Raw genomic sequence first — 20650 nt, 5'->3', positions numbered from 1 at the left:
ATTTAGAAGATAATGAATTATTGATCAAAGAACAAGCAGGATTCAGAAAAGGGTTAAGAACAGATGATCAGATTTTTATACTTAAAAAAATAGTTGATGACATCATAAAAACAAAAAATGGGAGATTATATGCTTGTTTTGTAGATTTTCAAAAGGCATTTGATAATGTGTGGCACGATGCCCTACTACTCAAATTACATAAAATTGGCATAAAAGGTCGATGCTTCAATGTAATAAAAAACATGTATACAAACTCAACAATTTGTACAAAATTGAAAAATGGACTATCACCAAGTATAACAGTAAAAAAAGGAGTTCAGCAGGGTAACACATTAAGCCCCACTCTCTTTAACATTTTTATAAATGACATTACTGAAAATCTTCCTGATTTTGATTCCCCACCCATAGGAAAACAATCAAAAAATAAAATATCGTGTCTTCTATACGCTGATGATCTCGTATTATTGTCCAAAACAAAAGGAGGATTGCAAACTAAACTAGATCATCTAAATAATTATTGTGAAAAATGGGGTTTAAAAATTAATACAGACAAAACCAAAGTATTAGTTTTTTGTCGCACAAACACAAACGTAAAGACCCTGTTTAAATGTGGATTGACTTTCATTACAATTGCAGATCAGTATAAATATTTAGGAATAGTATTTAATCAAAATGGTTCTTTACAAAAAGCTCAATGTAAACAAGCCAATAAAGCAAGCCATTTGCTTAGGAGAATGTTTAGAAAAGAAAATGTTCAAATTGATACTGCTTTACATTTATTTGATTCTTTAGTGAATCCAATCTTGACATATGGATCAAGTATTTGGTTCCCATACAATTATTCCAACAAATCAATCGATAACATCGAGAAGTGTTTTGAATCATGTTTTTCAAGAAATTCTACGAGTGAAGACATCCATATAAAATTTTGTCGTTGTCTGCTAGGTGTACACAGAAAAACCATGTGTATACCAGTGCTGGCAGAATTAGGTAGATTCCCATTAGCACTAAGAATGTTAACACAAACCATTTCCTATTGGACTCATATTTTACAATCTAAACGAGATTCATTTGTTCATCAAGTATATGATGACATGTTTAGTAACCCTAAAGAAGATTCTTGGCTCATATTCATTAAAAGTTCACTTTCAAGACTTGGCTTTAATCATGTTTGGCAAAATCAATCTACTTTTGATACGAGAAAGTTACAATTTGCCATACAAATGAAATTACAAAGTGAATACATACGTTTTTGGAATAAAGCTAAATCAAAAGGAAGTGCAAGATTAAGATTCTATTCAAATATATGTGATACATATGAAATTCAGTCATATCTGACAATGATAGAAAATCGAAATCACAGGACAGCTTTAAGTCGATTAAGAACCAGTAGTCACAATCTAAAAATAGAAACTGGAAGACATCATAACATCCAAAGAGAAAATCGTTTATGTATGGTATGTAACATTGTTGAAGATGAATATCATCTTCTGGATGAATGCGTAAAATTCCATGAAAGTAGAGAAAAGTTTAAAAAAGACGTGACTAATATTGATGTAGATTATATTAATTATAAACCAAGTGAAATATTTATGGACAAAGATGTTCAAATATGTCTCGGAAGGTTTGTCGCAGAATGCTTTAGAATTCATAGCAATGTGTCAATAACCTTTTTGGTTTGAGGACAATAAACATTTGTTCTTGTTCTTGTTCTTGTTCTTGTTCACACACACACACACACACACACACACAGTGATACTCTCCCACAGAACATACATAGCTTGGTCTCTCTCTCAGCCTCTCTCAAACACACAGACGCAGAAACAGACACTCACTCTTCAGAACACATCTACCCATTAAAATAATCAAATCACTTGTGATCTTTCCTTGAAGTCAGAGCTTGGCTTAGGATACGTAACATAGGGCGGGCGGTTCAGAAGAAAGTAAGCCACGTTCATCAACTTCTCATAACAAGACAGATCGTCGCTGGAAAACATCTTAGGCTTGAAATACTGAGTGTGGCCCGTTTTGACGATGTGATACTGATACCACAGCATCGACCCAACCCACACTGCAGACACGCAGTTCATCAGAAACAGCATCAGCAGCCAGGCATCCCTGGACACCACCTTCTCCACAACCTCCATCCACGGCAGAGCGCTGTACACCTCACACACGTAGATGATGACGCCAACGATGAAGAGAACCATGCAGAGGTCGACGAGGATCATGAAATAGACGAAGAGAGTGTGGTTGCCGCTGGCGACGCAGCGGAGCAGGAAGAGACAATGGTGGTCCATTCCCATCATGCATCGCTCACACAGCTTGCAGTGCTTGGTGGTGGGTGCCATCACCATCTGTTGAGTACATTTGTGGAATGGAGTCAAGTCAAAGATTTTGGTTAAGATGTGAGTGTGGGTGTTCTAAATTAATTTCACCATACATGTATCTCTAATTGCCTGTCTGTGTGCGCACGGGTGTGTGTGTGTGTGTTTGTTTGTGTGTGGTGTGGTGTGTGTTTGCGTGTGTGGTGTGGTGTGTGTGTGTGTGTGTGTTTGTGTGTGTGTGTGAGTGTGTGTGTGTGTGTGTGTGTGTGTGTGTGTTTGTTTGTGTGTGGTGTGGTGTGTGTTTGCGTGTGTGGTGTGGTGTAGTGTGGTGTGGTGTGTGTGTGTGTGTGTGTGTTGTGGGTGTGTGTGTGTTCTTTTTGCACCCAACTCTAAAGACAAGTGTGTACACTCTCTTTGGCTGAAACGTGTTCTTTCTTTGGCTTTATTTGGTGTTTAACGTCGTTTTCAACCACGAAGGTTATATCGCGACGAGGGAAAGGGGGGAGATGGGATAGGGGAAAGGGGGGAGATGGGATAGAGCCACTTGTTAAGTGTTTCTTGTTCACAAAAGCACTAATCAAAAAATTGCTCCAGGGGCTTGCAACGTAGTACAATATATGACCTTACTGGGAGAATGCAAGTTTCCAGTACAAAGGACTAAACATTTCTTACATACTGCTTGACTAAAATCTTTACAAACATTGACTATATTCTATACAAGAACCACTTAACAAGGGTAATAAGTGAAGAATTTTATGGGTGAGAAAAGGAAAGTAAAAGGACTTTGGGGAGGCAGAAATAGAGAAGAAACAAGAAAAAGATCCTAATTAGGTTCACGGCATCGAGAGTGATGCGACCTTCTCTCAGAAATTAGTAGAGAAGGCTCCCCCATCCACCACCCGGGGGACGCGCCTCTACGCCAATTAGGGGGCGCGAGGCTGAAACGTGTACTGAGCTACAGGTCAGGTAGTTTGTAATCACATTCATCAAGAAGAAAATATTAGAAAAGAAGAGAGTGAGAGAAGAGACGGGAGTGAGGTAAAGCAGGTAAGAAATATAGGTAAAAACTGTACAGAGCATACAAAACAAGACATGCACAACCCCCCTCCCTCTCCTCCTCCCCCCCCCCCCACCCAAAAAAAAAAAAAAATCCAAGACAGACACAGCAAAGGTTGCAAGCAAAACACTGGAGACTCAATGATGCACACCTCACAATCACCACAAAACTTGCTCCATTCGTCTGATGTGCACACATCCAAAAACGTCAGTTGTTTGCCAGTGCTTTTATTTTGTGCTGGGCTTGTGGAAATGCCTGTTCAAAATGAAACAATATAGAGATGAATTTGCCAGATCAAAGCTATGTTGCAACACTCATATAGGACAAACTTTGAGGAGCAATGATTTAATTGCAGGAAACTTCGGTATGTGACATTTTACAGATCTCTGCATTAAAAATCATTGCTCATCAAAGTTTTTCCTGAGTGTTGTAATGGAACTTTGACCCGGCAAATTCATCTCAAACGCAATCGTACCCCATATATTGCAATATCCACTTTGGTAACACTCAGAACACAGTTTCCTCACTCGTGACAGAAACAGAGAATTTTTGGTTGAAAAAGTGACTAATCAGTAATCTACACAGAAAATCTATCTTTCACTGGAGCAAACTTGTAAGATATATATGTGTTTTGTCCCAATGAAATTTCCTTGTCAAAGTGAAACAGACGTAATTTTTGTCTTGAAAGGCAAAAGACATCTTTACTTAAGATATCTTTGTACAGTTTAAGATGCTCCAGTTTTCCACAATCACTCGGTTACGCTAATGTTAATGCCCCAATGCCTTAAATTGCAGATCACATTATCACAATTAAGACAATTAAAGAATGTCTACACTTCTATCCAATGTTGTACACTTATCAACAGCACAGAAATGATCTTCTAATGACTGAAACCATTCTCAGCTGTATAATATGTTTCAAACGAGGACAGCAACAAGTAAAAAGTCACAAACCTGGATCCTTCGTCATGAGCTTGGCGTAAAAAGCCACAAGAACGACAGCAAGGAAAAAGGATGATAATTTCAAGACTGGGTATGATGACATGTCTGCTTGCAGTTAAGAAAAGTATGTTTTGTATAGGAATGAGCATTAGCAAGATCTAGATCAGCACTTTTCATGACGTGTACGGGAATGTGTACGTGTAGCGTCATCAAATCTAGGGTTTACGTCACGCGTTTGCCAAGATCTGCAGTCTTGGTGGGAGCAAAACAACGTATGCATTTGGAACATTGGAGAAAAAAAGTGAATCACGGGTGACGCAATATCTACACGTACACGTACAGGTCTTTGCTACACGTTCGACCATCTAGAACACTGTATTATCACCAAACCAAACAACAGCTTTGGAAACACGTATCTAAACATCATGCAAGCAAAACCCTTTACACAATTCCTCCATGATGTTCAGAAGTTGAGCTTGTCAAAACCCTTCCACAGTTCTCAAAAATCATGACAAGCATCATAAACAAGGGAGTGTCATACATGCGTAGACGGACTGCCTTCAAATCCAACAACCCCACCCCCCACCCACCCACCCCTTTTTGTTGTTGCTATTTAGGATTTATTTTGGTGAGCCCAAATATACAAAACACCCTCAATAAATACCTACAGGTTTAATCTAAAACACAAACAATCATCGCTGGGCATAACCTCAGCAACCCACAAGCAGAGCCTCTCACTGAAAGGATACAAGGCAGCATGACGTAAAAGTAGACCACAAGAGTGTGGAAGATACCTCCAGCAAATGTCCCTGCAAATATCGGATGAGGCCAGCTGAAATAGTTCAAATCACAAGTTGGAGAATTAAGATAAAGAAGCAAGATTATTTTGAATTAAAAAATAACAACAGGTAAACCACTACAGTGGCAAAACCTCACCTCTCACTAAAAGTGAATGTGCAAACAAGTAAACCATGTGAAATAGCCTGAAGAGTTGTAAATTCAGGATTTCTATTGAAATGCCAGTGTTTGTGCTAAACAACTACAAAACTTTCTTCTTGCAGAAACTCAGAGACTCCAGACACTTTCTTAAGTCTCTGCTCTTATGTGAGCAAGATAACACACACACTCTGAGTCTGACACACATCAAAACCACATACCATACACATGACACAACACAACACACACCACAACATTATTAACCATTAATACAAACAACCAATTTATTCACATACAAATAATGATAACAAAAATAATATAAAATTCCGGACCCACCCGGAAACGTGATTCAAACGATGGAAGCTCGTTCGCATAGTACAGGCAATGTAGGACGCAGCTGGCACAAACACCAGGATGTGAAAGCCAGGGAGAAATCGAGTTATAATGACAGCCGCTCCGAAGGAGACCACGGGCAGCAGAAGGTAGTAGAACCACAATAAATACGCGTGCTGTTTGGGGTTGGATCCCTCCGACTGCTTCGCCTGCCATTTTATCACTGACGCCAGCTGGCTGTGGCTAGAGACAGAAAAGTAAATGCATACAGTAAGAAGTATTCATGGGGTGTACAGTTGTTCAACATAAATCTTATTCTTAGTTCTTATCTATCCTCTCCTTGTTTAACATTTCCTAAATATATTTCACCTACAATTTGGTTTTTAAATTTATGTTAACTAAAGACTATAGTTGAAACTGGTTTCAGTTCTTGTCTCAACATTCTGTGGATGAATACACATTTCCTGTGTTGTTTTCACTCTTCAGCTTGTTGTTAATCTCTTCCTCAACAAGCTTTTGTAAACTTAATCTACCTTTCTGCTTCAGAAGCAATGCTCTAACAAAAGATACTCATCCACTAAACTATCTGAAGAGTACACCACTAAATCAACTGCCCCCCAAATACAGCCAGCACCCTTCAGGGGTTGTGCACAAGAAAATACCCAACTGGTGGGACCCATGCACCAGACCTGTCAACCTGTACGGTTTTCCCGTATTTTGTACGGGATTTACTCAAATGTTGGTGTGTACGGCGTACAACGCCTAGCTGTACGGGTAAACCAAATTGTACGGGAATTGTACGGGAAAATTCAAAACCCGAACAAAGATTCGAAACCGATCATCAGATTCGTTCCTGTTTAGCAGACGACAACAACTAACAGAAAAAGACTGTAGCTGAGCTTGTGCGCATGCGCAGAAGGTATCATAGAGGGCGCTGTGGCCCAATCCGCTACTTCCGTGTCGCGAGATTTGGTCTTTATTTTCACAACTTACTTCAGCGACAGACGATTCGCGTCATTTTTCGTGCTACAACTGAAGATGGAGAGGCCAGCGAAGAAAAGAAAGAAAGCCGGACATGGTCAGCACATGTCGGAGTGGGAGAAAACGTACTTTGGTGTCGTGCGATCATCGGACAAGGGAAAGGAGTACAGTTTGTGCGTGACATGTGGCTCGCACATCAAAGTGAAAGTTACTGCTTCTGGTCACTACGAATTGAAGCAGCATTTTGAAACGGCGGTACACAAACAATCATTGATTCGTTCGAAACAGTTCAAGCCTGTGAACCAACATTTCCAGAAACGAGACAGCCGCCTTCCAACGGAAGAAGATGTGACGCAAGCCAATGCCATAAAACCATTACCACAGTCAATCTGCTTGCCACGGCAAAGTCAGCTACTGCTACCTACAACAAGTGTCATGCTTGAAGTGATCTAGTGAGACTGGACTGTGATTTTTCCTGGTGAACAGTAGTACAAAGTAGTTGTGTGGGTGTGACTGTGTTATACATTTAAGCTTAAAGTGATCAGGTGAGACTGGACTGTGATTTTTCCTGGTGGACAGTAGTAGTTGTGTGGGTGTGACTGTGTTATAAATTTAAGCTTAAAGTGATCAGGTGAGACTGGACTGTGATTTTTCCTGGTGGACAGTAGTAGTTGTGTGGGTGTGACTGTGTTATAAATTTAAGCTTAAAGTGATCAGGTGAGACTGGACTGTGATTTTTCCTGGTGGACAGTAGTAGTTGTGTGGGTGTGACTGTGTTATAAATTTAAGCTTAAAGTGATCAGGTGAGACTGGACTGTGATTTTTCCTGGTGGACAGTAGTAGTTGTGTGGGTGCGTTTTACAGTAGTTGTATGTATTTATTAATGCTAAATCAGATGTGTTTTATGAATACAAAATAAATGTTGAGTATTTACCAGCTGGTCTTTCTTCTTTTTTATGTCGTGCGAGTGAATTGCGAGTCTTGCGTGTGAACTCAGGTTTGTGTGTGTTCATTTTTTGGGAGTGTGTAAGGGATTGTTGCCCTGATTACAGTTTTTAATCCTATTACTTGTATTAGTACAGGTTGGCCTTGGAAGGGGTTGACAGGTCTGATGCACTGGTTTGGAATGGCTGAAATCACAAACAAATGTCAATTTCAACCTATCCACCCCAGGCTTTGGTTCCCACCTAGTTGTGCACCTTCTCCCGCACACCACCCCAAGACTCTTAAGTCATTACTGATGTATGAGATTGAGAACTGACCGAGGCGTATCGTACATGTTGACCAGCTGAGAGGGAGTGTATCCCTTGTTGTTGGACACATGGAGTGCAGACAGACCGTGGACACACAGAAGCATCCAGGTCATCTGACCCAAGCCCTCCTGTGTGCTCAAGTGGATCGGCCAGTTCCCATCCTTGTCTGGACACCTCAGGTCACTTCTCTGTGGCAAGACCAAACAGGCTAGAACATTTTGCCATGCAAACGTCTTCTGGAGTACTGGCATTACCAATGTACAAATGCACACAAACAGACAGACGGAACACAACACACATACCCACCCAGAATAAGAGTTAGAACAAGAAGGGCAAAGCCCATACGACTCACATGCTTGACCTTGACCTTTACATGACCTTGACCTTCAGGGTCAAGGTCAAATAACTAAACCTAGCAATGACATCATACACTAAGAACTGCTTTACACATTTTTCCTACCAAAATACATGTGACCTTGACCCAAGGTCAAGGTCATCCAAGGTCATGCAACACAAAGCTGTTAATTCAAGACATAGGAAGTACAATGGTGCTTATTGGCTCTTTCTACCATGAGATATGGTCACTTTTAGTGGTTCACTACCTTATTTTGGTCACATTTCATAAGGGTCAAAGTGACCTTGACCTTGATCATATGTGACCAAATGTGTCTCATGATGAAAGCATAACATGTGCCCCACATAATTTTTAAGTTTGAAACAGTTATCTTCCATAGTTCAGGGTCAAGGTCACTTCAAAATATGTATACAATCCAACTTTGAAGAGCTCCTGTGACCTTGACCTTGAAGCAAGGTAAACCAAACTGGTATCAAAAGATGGGGCTTACTTTGCCCTATATATCATATATAGGTGAGGTATTGAATCTCAAAAACTTCAGAGAAAATGGGAAAAATGTGAAAAATAGCTGTTTTTTAGACAACATTTATGGCCCCTGCGACCTTGACCTTGAAGCAAGGTCAAGATGCTATGTATGTTTTTTGGGGCCTTGTCATCATACACCATCTTGCCAAATTTGGTACTGATAGACTGAATAGTGTCCAAGAAATATCCAACGTTAAAGTTTTCCGGACGGCCGGACGTCCGGCCGGCCGGACGGACGGACGACCCGGGTGAGTACATAGACTCACTTTTGCTTCGCATGTGAGTCAAAAAGGAATCGTTCCTAATTCAATAAAATCAATTTGATTTTCAAGTTATCCGAAATCTGTGTCACTGCCGCACAATGATTCAGTAGTTTACTATTTTTATGCAGCAAATATTACAGACCTTATAAAGATGGTTGAATCAAGTTAATGAAACGAATTAAATAAATAGAAAAGAAAACCAGTGATGGCGCCAGTATTTTTTCAAACCGGCACGCAAACTTTAATGATGCAGAAAAAAACGGTAGGCCAATACTGGAAAACTCCTGGCTAGTACCTTTAAGTATCTTACTTTTGAAGCGCCACAAAACTCTGTCGCTATATATTGTACTCACAGTTACATCACTTCGCCTCATAAAGCAATAGAGAAAATGCATAATCTGTTTTGTCGAGTAGTACAGTGGAACCCCCCTTTTAAGACCTCCTAATTTAAGACTCCCTTCTTGTTTTCTCAGATTTTCTGTTCCTAATCTGTGTAAATGTACCCCCATTTTAAGACCTTGTTTTCTCAGATTTTCTGTTCCTAATCTGTGTAAATGTACCCCCATTTTAAGACTCTCTCCTTTTTAAGACCTGATTTTCCCAGATTTTTGGAGGTCTTAAAAGGGGGGTTCCACTGTACGGTCAACAGGATGAAGAGCAACCGACCCCTTGCTTGATGAGGTATTTAAATGCATCCAGTTTTCCTCCTTTGATGGCCAGGTGCAGAGGCCTCTGGAAGTTTGCGTCTGGTTGAGTAAATGTCACGTCAGGGAAGCGGCACTTTAACATATGAAGCGTATGGCTGTAAACATAAAAAGAGCAATTACAATCTTTTGTGGAATTATTTAATACTCTTGATGAATTTGCTTGTATTTCAGGACTTAAACTTAATTATGATAAAACTTGTAATGTTTGGGCAGGCAGTGAACGAAATAACCCTACTCAGTTTCTTCCACATAGAAAAATGACTTGGAATCCAGAAAGGTTTAAGATCCTTGGACTGTGGTTTACAAATGATTTGACAAAAATGGCAGAAATGAACATGATGGATAAGTTCAATGAAGCCAAGAAATTATTCAATATTTGGATGAAACGTTCTAGTACACCGTTAGGCAGAGTTGCAATATTGAAATCATTAATACTGTCAAAACTGGTCTATTTGTGGATTCTGCTTCCAAATCCACCACACAATATGATTCAACAGTTGCAGAAGATGTGTTTTGATTTTGTTTGGGACGGAAAAAGAGATAAAGTGAAAAGAACTATTGCAGTACACTCCGTGCAAGAAGGAGGTATATCTATTACAAATATAAAAACATACATTATGTCTTTAAAATTATTGTGGATGAGAAAAATTTTTCTTGGTCCCAAGTGGAGGGAAATTCTCTTGCGCAACTGTCCGGAGGTTGAATCAGTCCGAAATTTCGGACCCAAAATATTAGCAAGAACAAATGTCAATCCTTTTTGGAGAGATGTTTTTGAAGCATATTTGGAATATTATGGAACATTGGAAGTTACAACTAAAGATGAAGTTCTTGCAGAACCTCTGTTCTTCAACAACAAGTTTAAAATTGGTAATAATTCCTTTCATTATAAAAATTGGTCAGACAAAGGTGTTTTTTATGTGAAAGATTTGTTACAAGAAAATGGAGTGTTTTTGGATGTGGAAAGCTTTAACACAAAGTATTCACTTTCTGTCAATTTCTTGGAATACTATGGATGTATTAATAGTATAAAATCATACTTGCTCAAACATAACACTGTTGTGGAAGATAACCAATGTATGCCCTGCATAAAGGCTATTAACTGTATTACAAAGGATTCAAAAGGATCTAAGGTGTTCTATGACGTGTTGATAGGTAAAGCTTGTATTCCAAACGCATGTACAAACTGGGAAAAAATACTAACACAAACACCAGTTGAATGGCCAAAAATATTTAACGTTACTAGGAAAATTCAAGAAACAAAATTAAAGTGGTTTCAGATAAAAATAAATAACCGAATACTTGTAACAAACTCAGTCCTTAAGGAAATGAAAGTTGTTAATAGTAATTTATGTAATTTTTGCAAAGTTGAAAAAGATTCGATTTACCATTACTTATGCAAGTGCCAACATGTCAGAACCTTTTGGGCTGAGTTTGAACAATTTCTAAAAAGGAAATGTGACAACTGTATTAGACTAAACCTTACTGATAACTTGATACTTTTTGGTTTTGACAGTAACATAAAGACAGATCAAGGCTTTGATTTCATACTCTTGAACGCTAAATTTTTTGTTTATAAATGTAGAATCAATAACATCAGACCATGTTTACGTGTATTTTTGAAAGAATTATCTTATCTACATAAAATTGACCAATATGTTTACAGTATTCATATGAAACAATATCAGTTTACCCTTAAATGGGCTCCATATAATGCATTATTAGCTGCCATATAAATTATGTATTATGTTGTTTTGTCAAATATTTATGTACCTTGAATTGTTTGACAATTAATTCATGCATGCCTGAATAAAAAATGTTGAAGAAAAAAAAAAAGAGCAATTACTTCCCTTTGGTTATTTGATATAAATAAATCAGGAAAACTTCTTCGACTTTGTTCATGGGCTGAAACTCCCACGTTCACTCATGCTTGTGCACGAGTGGGTTTGGCTATTACAAAAAACTGCGAGCCGTGCCCTCCCCCATGTGTCCCTGTGGAGATGCAGAGCAGGATGCAGCCCACATTCTGCAGGACTGCAGGAATCTCCAGCCCCTGAGGAGAGAGATCTGGACCAGGCCGGTGCCCCTTCATGAAAAGCTGCATGGACCTGTGGAGGCTCTTCATAAGACCACCAGCTTCATTACCAGAGCTGCATGGACTCCAAGTTTAGCATTGGCGAACGACAAGAAGAAGAAGGCTATTACAAAGAAATTTCCTGACTGGTGTCTTAAGTATTATTACTTTTGAAGCGCCACAAAACTCTGTCACCTGATTTTCTGATATTTTTGTAAGATCTTAACATAGGGGCTCAACTGAAAACACACATTTACAAACAAAAAAACCACTGATGTAATGTTAGTTTGTTAGCTTTGACAGAGATCTATCCAAACTCACTTACACACTGCCTCCTTCCGCTGCATGATGAACTGCGTCTTTCCCCAGTTTGTCTGTCAGAGTGATGTCCCCTCCTTTCTCCAGCAAACAGTGCAGTACTGGCGGCAGACCTCGCTTGCACGCATAGTGAAGCGGCGTCTCATTAAAGTTGTTCCTGGCGTTGGGATCAGCCCCCAGGTCCAGCAGATACTTGACAATATCCACACTGCCGACCATGCAGGCCCGGTGTAGTGCTGTTTGTCTGTGCCAACCTGGTGAGAGTGAGAACAATTTAGAATGACAGAGATAGATTTATCAATACTAAACAGGCAAACTATTGAACGTGAAACAACTACAGTACAGTGGAACCCCCCTTTAAGACCCCCCAATTTAAGACTCCCTCTTTTATTAAGACCTTGTTTTTTCAGACTTTTTGTTCATTATATCTCTGAAAATGTACCATTTTAAGACTCCCTCCTTTTTAAGACATGATTTTCTCAGATATCTGGAGGTCTTAACAGGGGGGTTCTACTGTATGTAGCTATAATTTAATGCAAATTGAGCTCATGCAAACATCGCAAGAATGAAGCACAAGCTTAGCCTCCAGTACTGAGCACATATTTTTCATAATATAATACTAGATGATTACCCGCTTCGCCGGGTACCGGCTTCGCCGGGATACCCGGCTTTGCCGGGAAGAAGTACCCGGCTTCGGCTTCGTGAGTGGCGCATCGTACGCCGGCTTTGCCGGGTGAGTGGCGCACCGTACGCGATTGACGCCACACGAAGGAAGGGAGATAAACGCGCAAAACACTGGAGAAGATAAGGAAGAGTTACTGGGAATGGATGTACAGAAAAACCATAAAAACCAAAATCGGTTCAGCGCTGCGCGCTGAGAGCACATGTTGAAAATTTTCATCGACCAGATTGTGTCCGGGGTGTACCTGAATATGCCCCCCAAATTTGAAGCAGATCCATCGAGAACTTTGGCCGTTCATAGCGAACACACAGACAGACACACACAAGCCGTATCTATACGACTAGTGTCTGTGTGTCTGTGTGTCTGTCTGTGCGCGATGCACGGCCAAAGTTCTCGATGGATCTGCTTCAAATTTGGTGGGCTTATTCAGAGAGACCCCGGACACAACCTCATCGATGAGATATTTCAACACGTGCTCTCAGCGCGCAGCGCTGAACCGATTTTGGTTCCACCTGAGCTACCCGGGCCCCCATACCGACACACCAAAGCCAAAGTTCTCGGTGGATCTTTTTCAAATTTGGACACCGTATTCAGCTACACCCCGGACACAATATCATCGATGAGATATTTCAACAAGTGCTCTCAGCGCGCAGCGCTGAACCGATTTTGGTTTTTCTGTTCATTTCACCATTCCCAGTAACTCTTCCTTATCTTCTCCAGTGTTTTGCGTTTATCTCCCTTCCTTTGTGTGGCTTCAATCTATATTCCCGTTTCTACGTTACTATTTTTAGAATGTCACTGCGCTGTCCAGAACGCTTCCCTTGCACCCGTAAGTTGTTCTTACTGTCAAAGTGAAAAGGTCGAATCAATTTATAGCCACGCGAAAAATACACTGTCACCTATCTCTATATATTTATAGATATAGATATATATATACGGCTTCTCTGTGTGTGTGTGTGTGTGTGTGTGTGTGTGGGCAACACCTGTGGATTATAGAGTTCTGTTTGTGATGGGGTCTAGCGGCTTTTGTCTGTCTGTATGTTCTGGCATTTGAGAAGCCACAACAGATAATATAGGGCTAAGAAATAAGCTCTAAAATTCTCAATCCCGTTTGACAGGACTTCGCCTTCAAATGTGATTGTGCTGAACCGCCACGCTGTCTGTCTCGCGATTCACCCCGGCGAAGCCGGGTATTCCTCTAGTATATAGATATATAATAATAATAAAAATAATAATAATAATAATAATAATAATGGACATTTGCTATAGCGCATAATCATATATATGCTCAATGCGCTTTACAATAACTAGAATTAACATAACTAATGATAAAACCATACACAATGAACAAGACCCACAATCTACATAACATAGCATACTCAGCATACTCCATGCAAGCAAACACAAAAGCTTAACACACTCCAAGCACGCAAGACCAAGCAAACAGGGTAAAGACAAAACAAAGTCATACAAGCAAAACCATACAAGCAAAATTAATACCGAACTCCATGCAAACAATACTCAAAACTCAAAAGAAAAAAACATGACAAAGCAACGGAATGAGAAAAAGCCATATATATACATACAAATTCAAAACACTCCATGCACGCAGGGGGGGGTATCATGTCACATGTGTATGCAAGTGAAAAAAGATGCGTTTTCAGGCCTGTGCGGAAAGAGCCAGAGGAGGCAGAGTGACGAAGAGTGACAGGGAGAGAGTTCCAGACGAGAGGAGCAGAAACAGAAAAAGAGCGCTCACCAAAAGATTTAGTGTTGACTCTCGGAGTGGAAAGGATAGAGGTGTCTGCTGAGGAGCGGAGTGTCCTGCCCGGTGTGTATGTCTGAGTCATGTCTGTGAGGTATGCGGGTCCTGTCTGTGTGAGTGCACCATAGGATAGGCATGCGATTTTATATTTGATGCGTGACTCTATTGGAAGCCAGTGCAGTGCTTGGAGATGAGGGGAAATGTGTTCGGACTTGCGGACTCTGAGGACCAGGCGTGCAGCATTGTTCTGCAATTTCTGTAACCTGTTTAGGAGGTACTGGGGGCAGCCATACAGCAGTGCATTACAATAGTCCAGTCTGGAAAGAATGAATGCAGAGACTAGAGTCAGAGCTGCTTCTTTAGAAAGGTAATGGCGTATCGAGCCAATACGGCGGAGTTCAAAGTTGACGGCACGAGTGATGTTTTGTACCTGTGCGTTCATAGTTAGGTGGGAGTCTAGTGTGACACCCAAGTTCTTCACTGAAACCGAGAAGGGGACAACTGCATTGCCTATTGTGATGGACTCTGGGAGCTGGATGGAGGTAGACATGCGTGGAGAGGAGGCAGCCATGACTTCCGTTTTCTCATCATTTAATTTTAGCTTGTTAAATGTCATCCAGGATTTAACGTCCAGGATGCATTCTTGCATTGAGTGCATCAGAGTGTCGAAACTCTTGAGATCAGCAGACTTCTGAAGTTGCGTATCATCTGCATAAGAATGATGGAGAACTGAGTGTGAGGCCATGATGTCAGCGAGGGGTGTGGTGTATAACACAAACAATACCGGCCCTAGGACCGAACCCTGAGGCACGCCGTAGCGTAGCAGAGCAGGATCAGAGGTGCTATTGTTTATGGAGACAGTCTGGGTACGGTTGGACAAGTAGGAGGAGAACCAGAGAAGGACAGAATCACTAACGCCAAAAACGTGTTCTAAACGGCTGATGAGGAGACCATGATCAATGGTATCGAACGCTGCCGACAAGTCGAGCAGCGTCAGGATGGCAACTTTTCCTTTGTCTAAAGCGAGTAAGAGGTCATTTACAATTTTCACTAAAGCTGTTTCCGTACTGTGCCCAGACCGATATGCAGACTGCAGAGGGTTGAACAGATTGTTGGATGTGAGGTGAGCAGAAAGCTGAGACAGAACTACCTTTTCTATTATTTTAGAAACGAAAGACAGGTTACTGACAGGCCGAAAGTTTTTCAACTCATTGTGGTCCAGTGTAGATTTCTTCAACAGTGGGGTAACAAGAGCGGTTTTGTGGATATCCGGGAAAGATCCAGAAGCGAGGGAGTCATTCACAATCTTTGTAATGGTGGGGAGCACCACATCTAGACACTCAAAGAGCAAGGGGGTTGGGATCGGGTCAAGATCACACGTTTTAGGGGCAGAGCTAGTCAAGATCTTCCGGACTTCTAATTCAGTGACAGGGGTGAACGATGCTAGAGGATCGCCACTGAACGGTGTTCCAAGGGGATGAGGAACAGAGGGCTGGGAGTCGAGGTCATCTCTTAACTTTTCTACCTTAGTCACAAAGTAGTTGGAGAACACATCAGGGAGGGACGCTGAAGGGTACACAGTGGGAAGCAGACTAGCGCTAGATCTAGCACAAAGATCGTTGGTAATGTGATACAGCTCTTTGCTTGATTTCGCCTGGGCTATCTGAGTGGTGTAGAACATGGACTTTGCTTTGTGAACAATGAAGGTCACAAAATTCTTGGCTTTTCTGTACAATTGTTCATACACTGTCAGACCAGATACCTTCCACTCTCTCTCGGCACGACGCCGTTCTTTCTTAGCCTGGAGTAGTTCATCGCCAAGGAGACCAAACCACGGAGTCACCTTTCTTGAGGACACCTTGCGCCTGGAGGCGGGGGCGTGCTTATCAAGAACAGCCTTAAGGACAGTGTTGTACTGATCGGCAGAACAGTCCTCAAGGCGAGCTAACTCCATGCTGAGATCACCCTGGAAACCTACTCTATCAATGGCACGGAGGTTGCGCACAACGCGGTACACAGGGACAGGAGAAGGTAAGTCCATATCAAACTGTATCAACACACAGAAATGGTCCGACTCTAAAGCACGCGTCACCTCAGACACACGATGAATTCCATCTGAAGGTCTCTCGATCACCAAGTAGAAGATACATGTACACTCTGACTCATAGTCAAACATAACCAATTATGATTTATTCAGGACATTCACCCACACGAACGCACAACCAAGTGCTATCTCAGCTCGAGAGAGGAAGGGTGTAACTGTAAGTGACGCTGAAGGGGTCTATCGACTATCGATCATATATGTCAACCAAAAGTGGGTGTATTGCCTGTACATGGATTTCCTGTAGGCGTTTTCCTTGTGTACAGGGAATACACCCGGGCGGATTTCCTGTAGGATTTCAAGTACGATAATGCTTAATCTCACGCCATGCGCGTGACTGCCGTAAGCCAATTTGAATTACCTCAGCATTACTTCCCCTTCCAAAATTGTGGTTCGACAGGAAAATCTTATGGAAATCCTTAATTGGTGTGCGGCATTCAGCCAAGCAAACATGCTTCGGCGAGAAAGACTGATAATCCAAACGTATTTTACTAATTTAGTTAAAGAAACATCACTCTCATAAGCTTGAAGTAACTCCATGGCGTCTAACACCAACAGAAGTGAAAAGACTATGGAACGCTTTGCAATATGTCGTTATTGTGCGTAATTTATTTTTGATAAAAATTGCAAAACGTTTTTTTTTAAGAGTAAGACCCCAAAAACAATGAAAAACATCAAATTCTACCCATGTTGCGAATCATCATGTGACTTTCAGCCAAATCCGCGAAATTCTACAGGAAATCCACCAGGGTGTATTCCCTGTGTACAGGGAACATGCCTACAGGAAATCCACCAACAGGGAATTAATAATAATAGTTAATACACCCACTTTTGGTTCACAATACAAATTACAAGTGACCTTACTGTAGCGTCACGTAGCATAACTGTGGGGGGTATAATCACGGATATGAAAACACGAAGACACGTGTGAAAAAGCCCGTGGTAACGAAGTGGGATGATCTATACTTACCAAATTCGTTGACAAGATCCGGCTCATGGTTAATGTGTTGAATTACTGATTGAAGTGATCCACTTGAAATAGCGTTCATAAACAAGTTGTGCGTAAACGATGGGGCCCCTTGCGCTGAAGGATCGGCTGGAACTACCACATCTACCATTGTTCTGCTTACTTTCTAGCCTAAATACTTCGTCTGCATTGGTAAGTCAATGATTTACACTATTTACAGACTTGAGTTCCTGAAATTGTCAAAAGTGCCACCATGTTGTAAACTGTTAGCCCAAATTTGTAAAATGACTCCTGATTGGCTGAAATATTAACCAACCTTAACCAATAGATACAACAGTCTCATTATAGAAAATATCAACTACTTCCGTTTGTCGCATGGCGTCGAGCTTTCGATTTTGAAACAAGTGACAGGTAACATTCTCAGTTTACTACGCGTTCATCTCGGTTAACTGTGCATTACTGAAGTGCATTTTTGTAATGCCAAGCTCGCGGAAGTAATATTAAGCTGTCTGTTTTGTTGTTGTCGATATTGCTTCTATGGTTCAAGTTCGAATTCGTGTAGATCATAGGTCTATGTGTAGATATGATAGTCTTCAGATTGAACAATGCGCAGTAAAGTCTAAAGACAAGAGGCGGTAGTATTAAACTGTGCAAAGCACATAGCAGCCAAAGGGACGAAGCTGTTATTTTCCTGCTGCATGATCAGTATCTGCATAAATATATGTACCCGAAGAGGTAATTGTCATGGCAGTCAACAACTTCAAAAACTTCACCTTTTTTAGTTTTTGTTTTTTTACTGTTTCCACTTTCATTGTATCAGTGTTTGTCGCCTTTAAAGGTTAAAGTTGCCCAATCTAACGTTGTTTAAAAACACCTCTTAGAGTCTATCGTGTTTTTTTGGTCTGCTGTGGGAGAGTTGGGCCTTTTCAAAACAGCAAAGCAAACACTAAACTCAGCATGTTCAGATGAAGGACCAATCTATCATGACGTCACAATGACTAAAATAAAAAGGTCTGGTACATGCATTTGCATGTTATATACTACAGTGACCGCACAGTATGATGTCCTTTTCTTTCAAAGATGTGCTCATCAGAACTTGCCTTCGTCGACGGCTCTATTCCAATTTCCAGTCCACAGCCAGTGCTACCCCCCCACAGACATAATTCTGGGATTCATTTCTTCCATTGCCTTTTGTTTTATCGATGTTTATGGGTTGTGTACTATTTTTTCCCCAGAAACAGTGAATACAAGGATGAAGGAGCAGACTGAAGAAACAAAGGTTGCCAAGCAGGTGACTTTTCAGTCGCCCAAGAAACCCAGGAAGAGGATGAAAGGAATCATGAATCAGATCAAGAGTCAGGTGAGCAAGTTACCAGATGGTTTTATTGACGGTACAATAACTACGCTGATTACTATTTTTAATAAAAAAATAAAATCCTGACCAGGGACAGAACATTTGGATAAACAATGTTAGGCCAAAAAAAAAAATAGGTCTGTTTACGGTAACCCGACCGACCCTAGTTTTTAGGCCCGACCCTAATCATTTTTTTGGGGACACCCCGAAGCATCCCGGTACCAAAGCGTCCCGGTACCGAAGCGTCCCGGTACCAAAGCGTCCCGGTACCGAAGCGTCCCGGTACCAAAGCGTCCCGGTACCGAAGCGTCCCGGTACCAAAGCGTCCCGGTACCGAAGCGTCCCACTATAACGCGTCACAGGACTTAGACTTTTTTTCTTTTTTTTTTAACCTTGACCAAGGGCGGATCAATTGACTTTGGAGGGGGGGGGGGGCGGGGTTACAGAATGACTGCGAAGATACAAGTTGACGGCGCCGAAGGCGCCTAAGCCTCTAGGGGGGTCCGGGGGCATGCCCCTCCGGAAATTTTGTTTATCCAAAGAAGCAAAATAGAGCTATCTGGTGCATCCTGAGCCAATAAATTACCTCTTTTTTTTGGGGGGGGGGTGGGGGGGGTTACGTAACCCGTGTAATCCACCCCCCCAGATCCGCCCTTGTTGACCTTGATTTGACCTTGACTTGACTAATCATATTTATTTTTTTTAAATTTAATCTTGACCTTGATTTGACCTTGAGTTCACTGATTTTTTTAATTTTGCACAGACCTTGATTTGCTTTTGGTAAAAAAAAAAAATCACTTTTTGTCCAACTTTTCCCCAACTTTACTTTAGATCTGTACTCACAACACAGAAATACTGTACCCGTGTGGACAAGTTCGGGGGAAAAGTCCGTAGGCTTCCGTTCACAAGAGGGATATGTCTGTTATCACACACGCTTTCTGGCTTCACTAAGCGTGAGCGTCGGAAAAAGTCTTTTCAGTTCTGCCTCCGACTTTTAAATTGTATCATTTGGGTTAATTTGGGTTTGTTTGGGTTCATTTGGGTAATAAAGAACGCTCGCGCTGGACCCGAGTACTCTTCAGACTGGCTCACTCCCCCAGTATGAAAGTTTTTGTCTTGTGCACGTTTAAGACCAAGTGATTGCTCTGTGTGAATTACAGGCATTCCCTTTGCTATATAATACATTGGCATGCGAGCCCAGGATGTGCGTGGTGACTGGTACCGGGACGCTTCGGCACCGGGACGCTTCGGCACCGGGACGCTTCGTGCCCTACTGCGCGGAAGCGTCCCGAAGCGTCCCGGTACCAAAGCGTCCCGGTACCCCTGTGACGCGTTATAGTGGGACGCTTCGGTACCGGGACGCTTCGGCACCAAGACGCTTCGGTACCGGGACGCTTCGGTACCGGGACGCTTCGTGATGTACCCATTTTTTTGGATCGTCTGAAAAAAAAACCCAACGCATCCAAAATAGAGCTGTTTGCGCTCAAAGAGCAGACGACAGAAGGGAGGTAAGCTCAAAGTACTGTTTATAGTTATGTTGGGCAAAATCAGGGATTGATGAGAAGAAATGAACTGTGAAACATCATAGAGAGGGAAGAAAGAAAAAACAAAAAAACAAAAAGCCGCCCTTCCGACCCTATTTTTTCACCCTATGTTACTGTAAACAGACCTTTTTTTTTTGTGGCCTTATGCTAGTTTACCAATTCTTGTCTA

General features: G+C 41.4%; 2 protein-coding genes across 2 annotated transcripts in view; one reads left to right on the top strand and one right to left on the bottom strand.

The window, feature by feature from the left end:
• Window positions 1-442: 442 nt before the first annotated feature.
• Window positions 443-17844, bottom strand: LOC138957285 (uncharacterized). The gene is made up of 9 exons (XM_070328425.1): window positions 17587-17844; window positions 12076-12322; window positions 9639-9774; window positions 7839-8017; window positions 5599-5838; window positions 5076-5158; window positions 4339-4431; window positions 3536-3639; window positions 443-2357 (listed from the first exon to the last, which is right to left on the bottom strand). The coding sequence occupies exons 1-9, from the start codon at window positions 17732-17734 to the stop codon at window positions 1866-1868; spliced, it is 1722 nt and encodes a 573-aa protein (XP_070184526.1). The 5' UTR covers window positions 17735-17844; the 3' UTR covers window positions 443-1865.
• An 86-nt stretch (window positions 17845-17930) lies between these two features.
• Window positions 17931-20650, top strand: part of LOC138957269 (la-related protein 7-like) — a 29973-nt gene continuing 27253 nt past the window's right edge. Inside the window, exons 1-2 of the mRNA XM_070328411.1 lie at window positions 17931-17994; window positions 18819-18943. Coding sequence (XP_070184512.1) covers window positions 18836-18943 — 108 coding nt within the window. The 5' untranslated portion in view covers window positions 17931-17994; window positions 18819-18835. The remainder of the gene's footprint in view (window positions 17995-18818; window positions 18944-20650) is intronic.

This window comes from Littorina saxatilis, linkage group LG2 (assembly GCF_037325665.1).
Source record: "Littorina saxatilis isolate snail1 linkage group LG2, US_GU_Lsax_2.0, whole genome shotgun sequence".
Lineage (NCBI taxonomy): Eukaryota > Metazoa > Mollusca > Gastropoda > Littorinimorpha > Littorinidae > Littorina > Littorina saxatilis.
The sequence above is the reverse complement of the archived record's forward strand: the minus strand, read 5'-3'. Positions and strand labels throughout refer to the sequence as shown.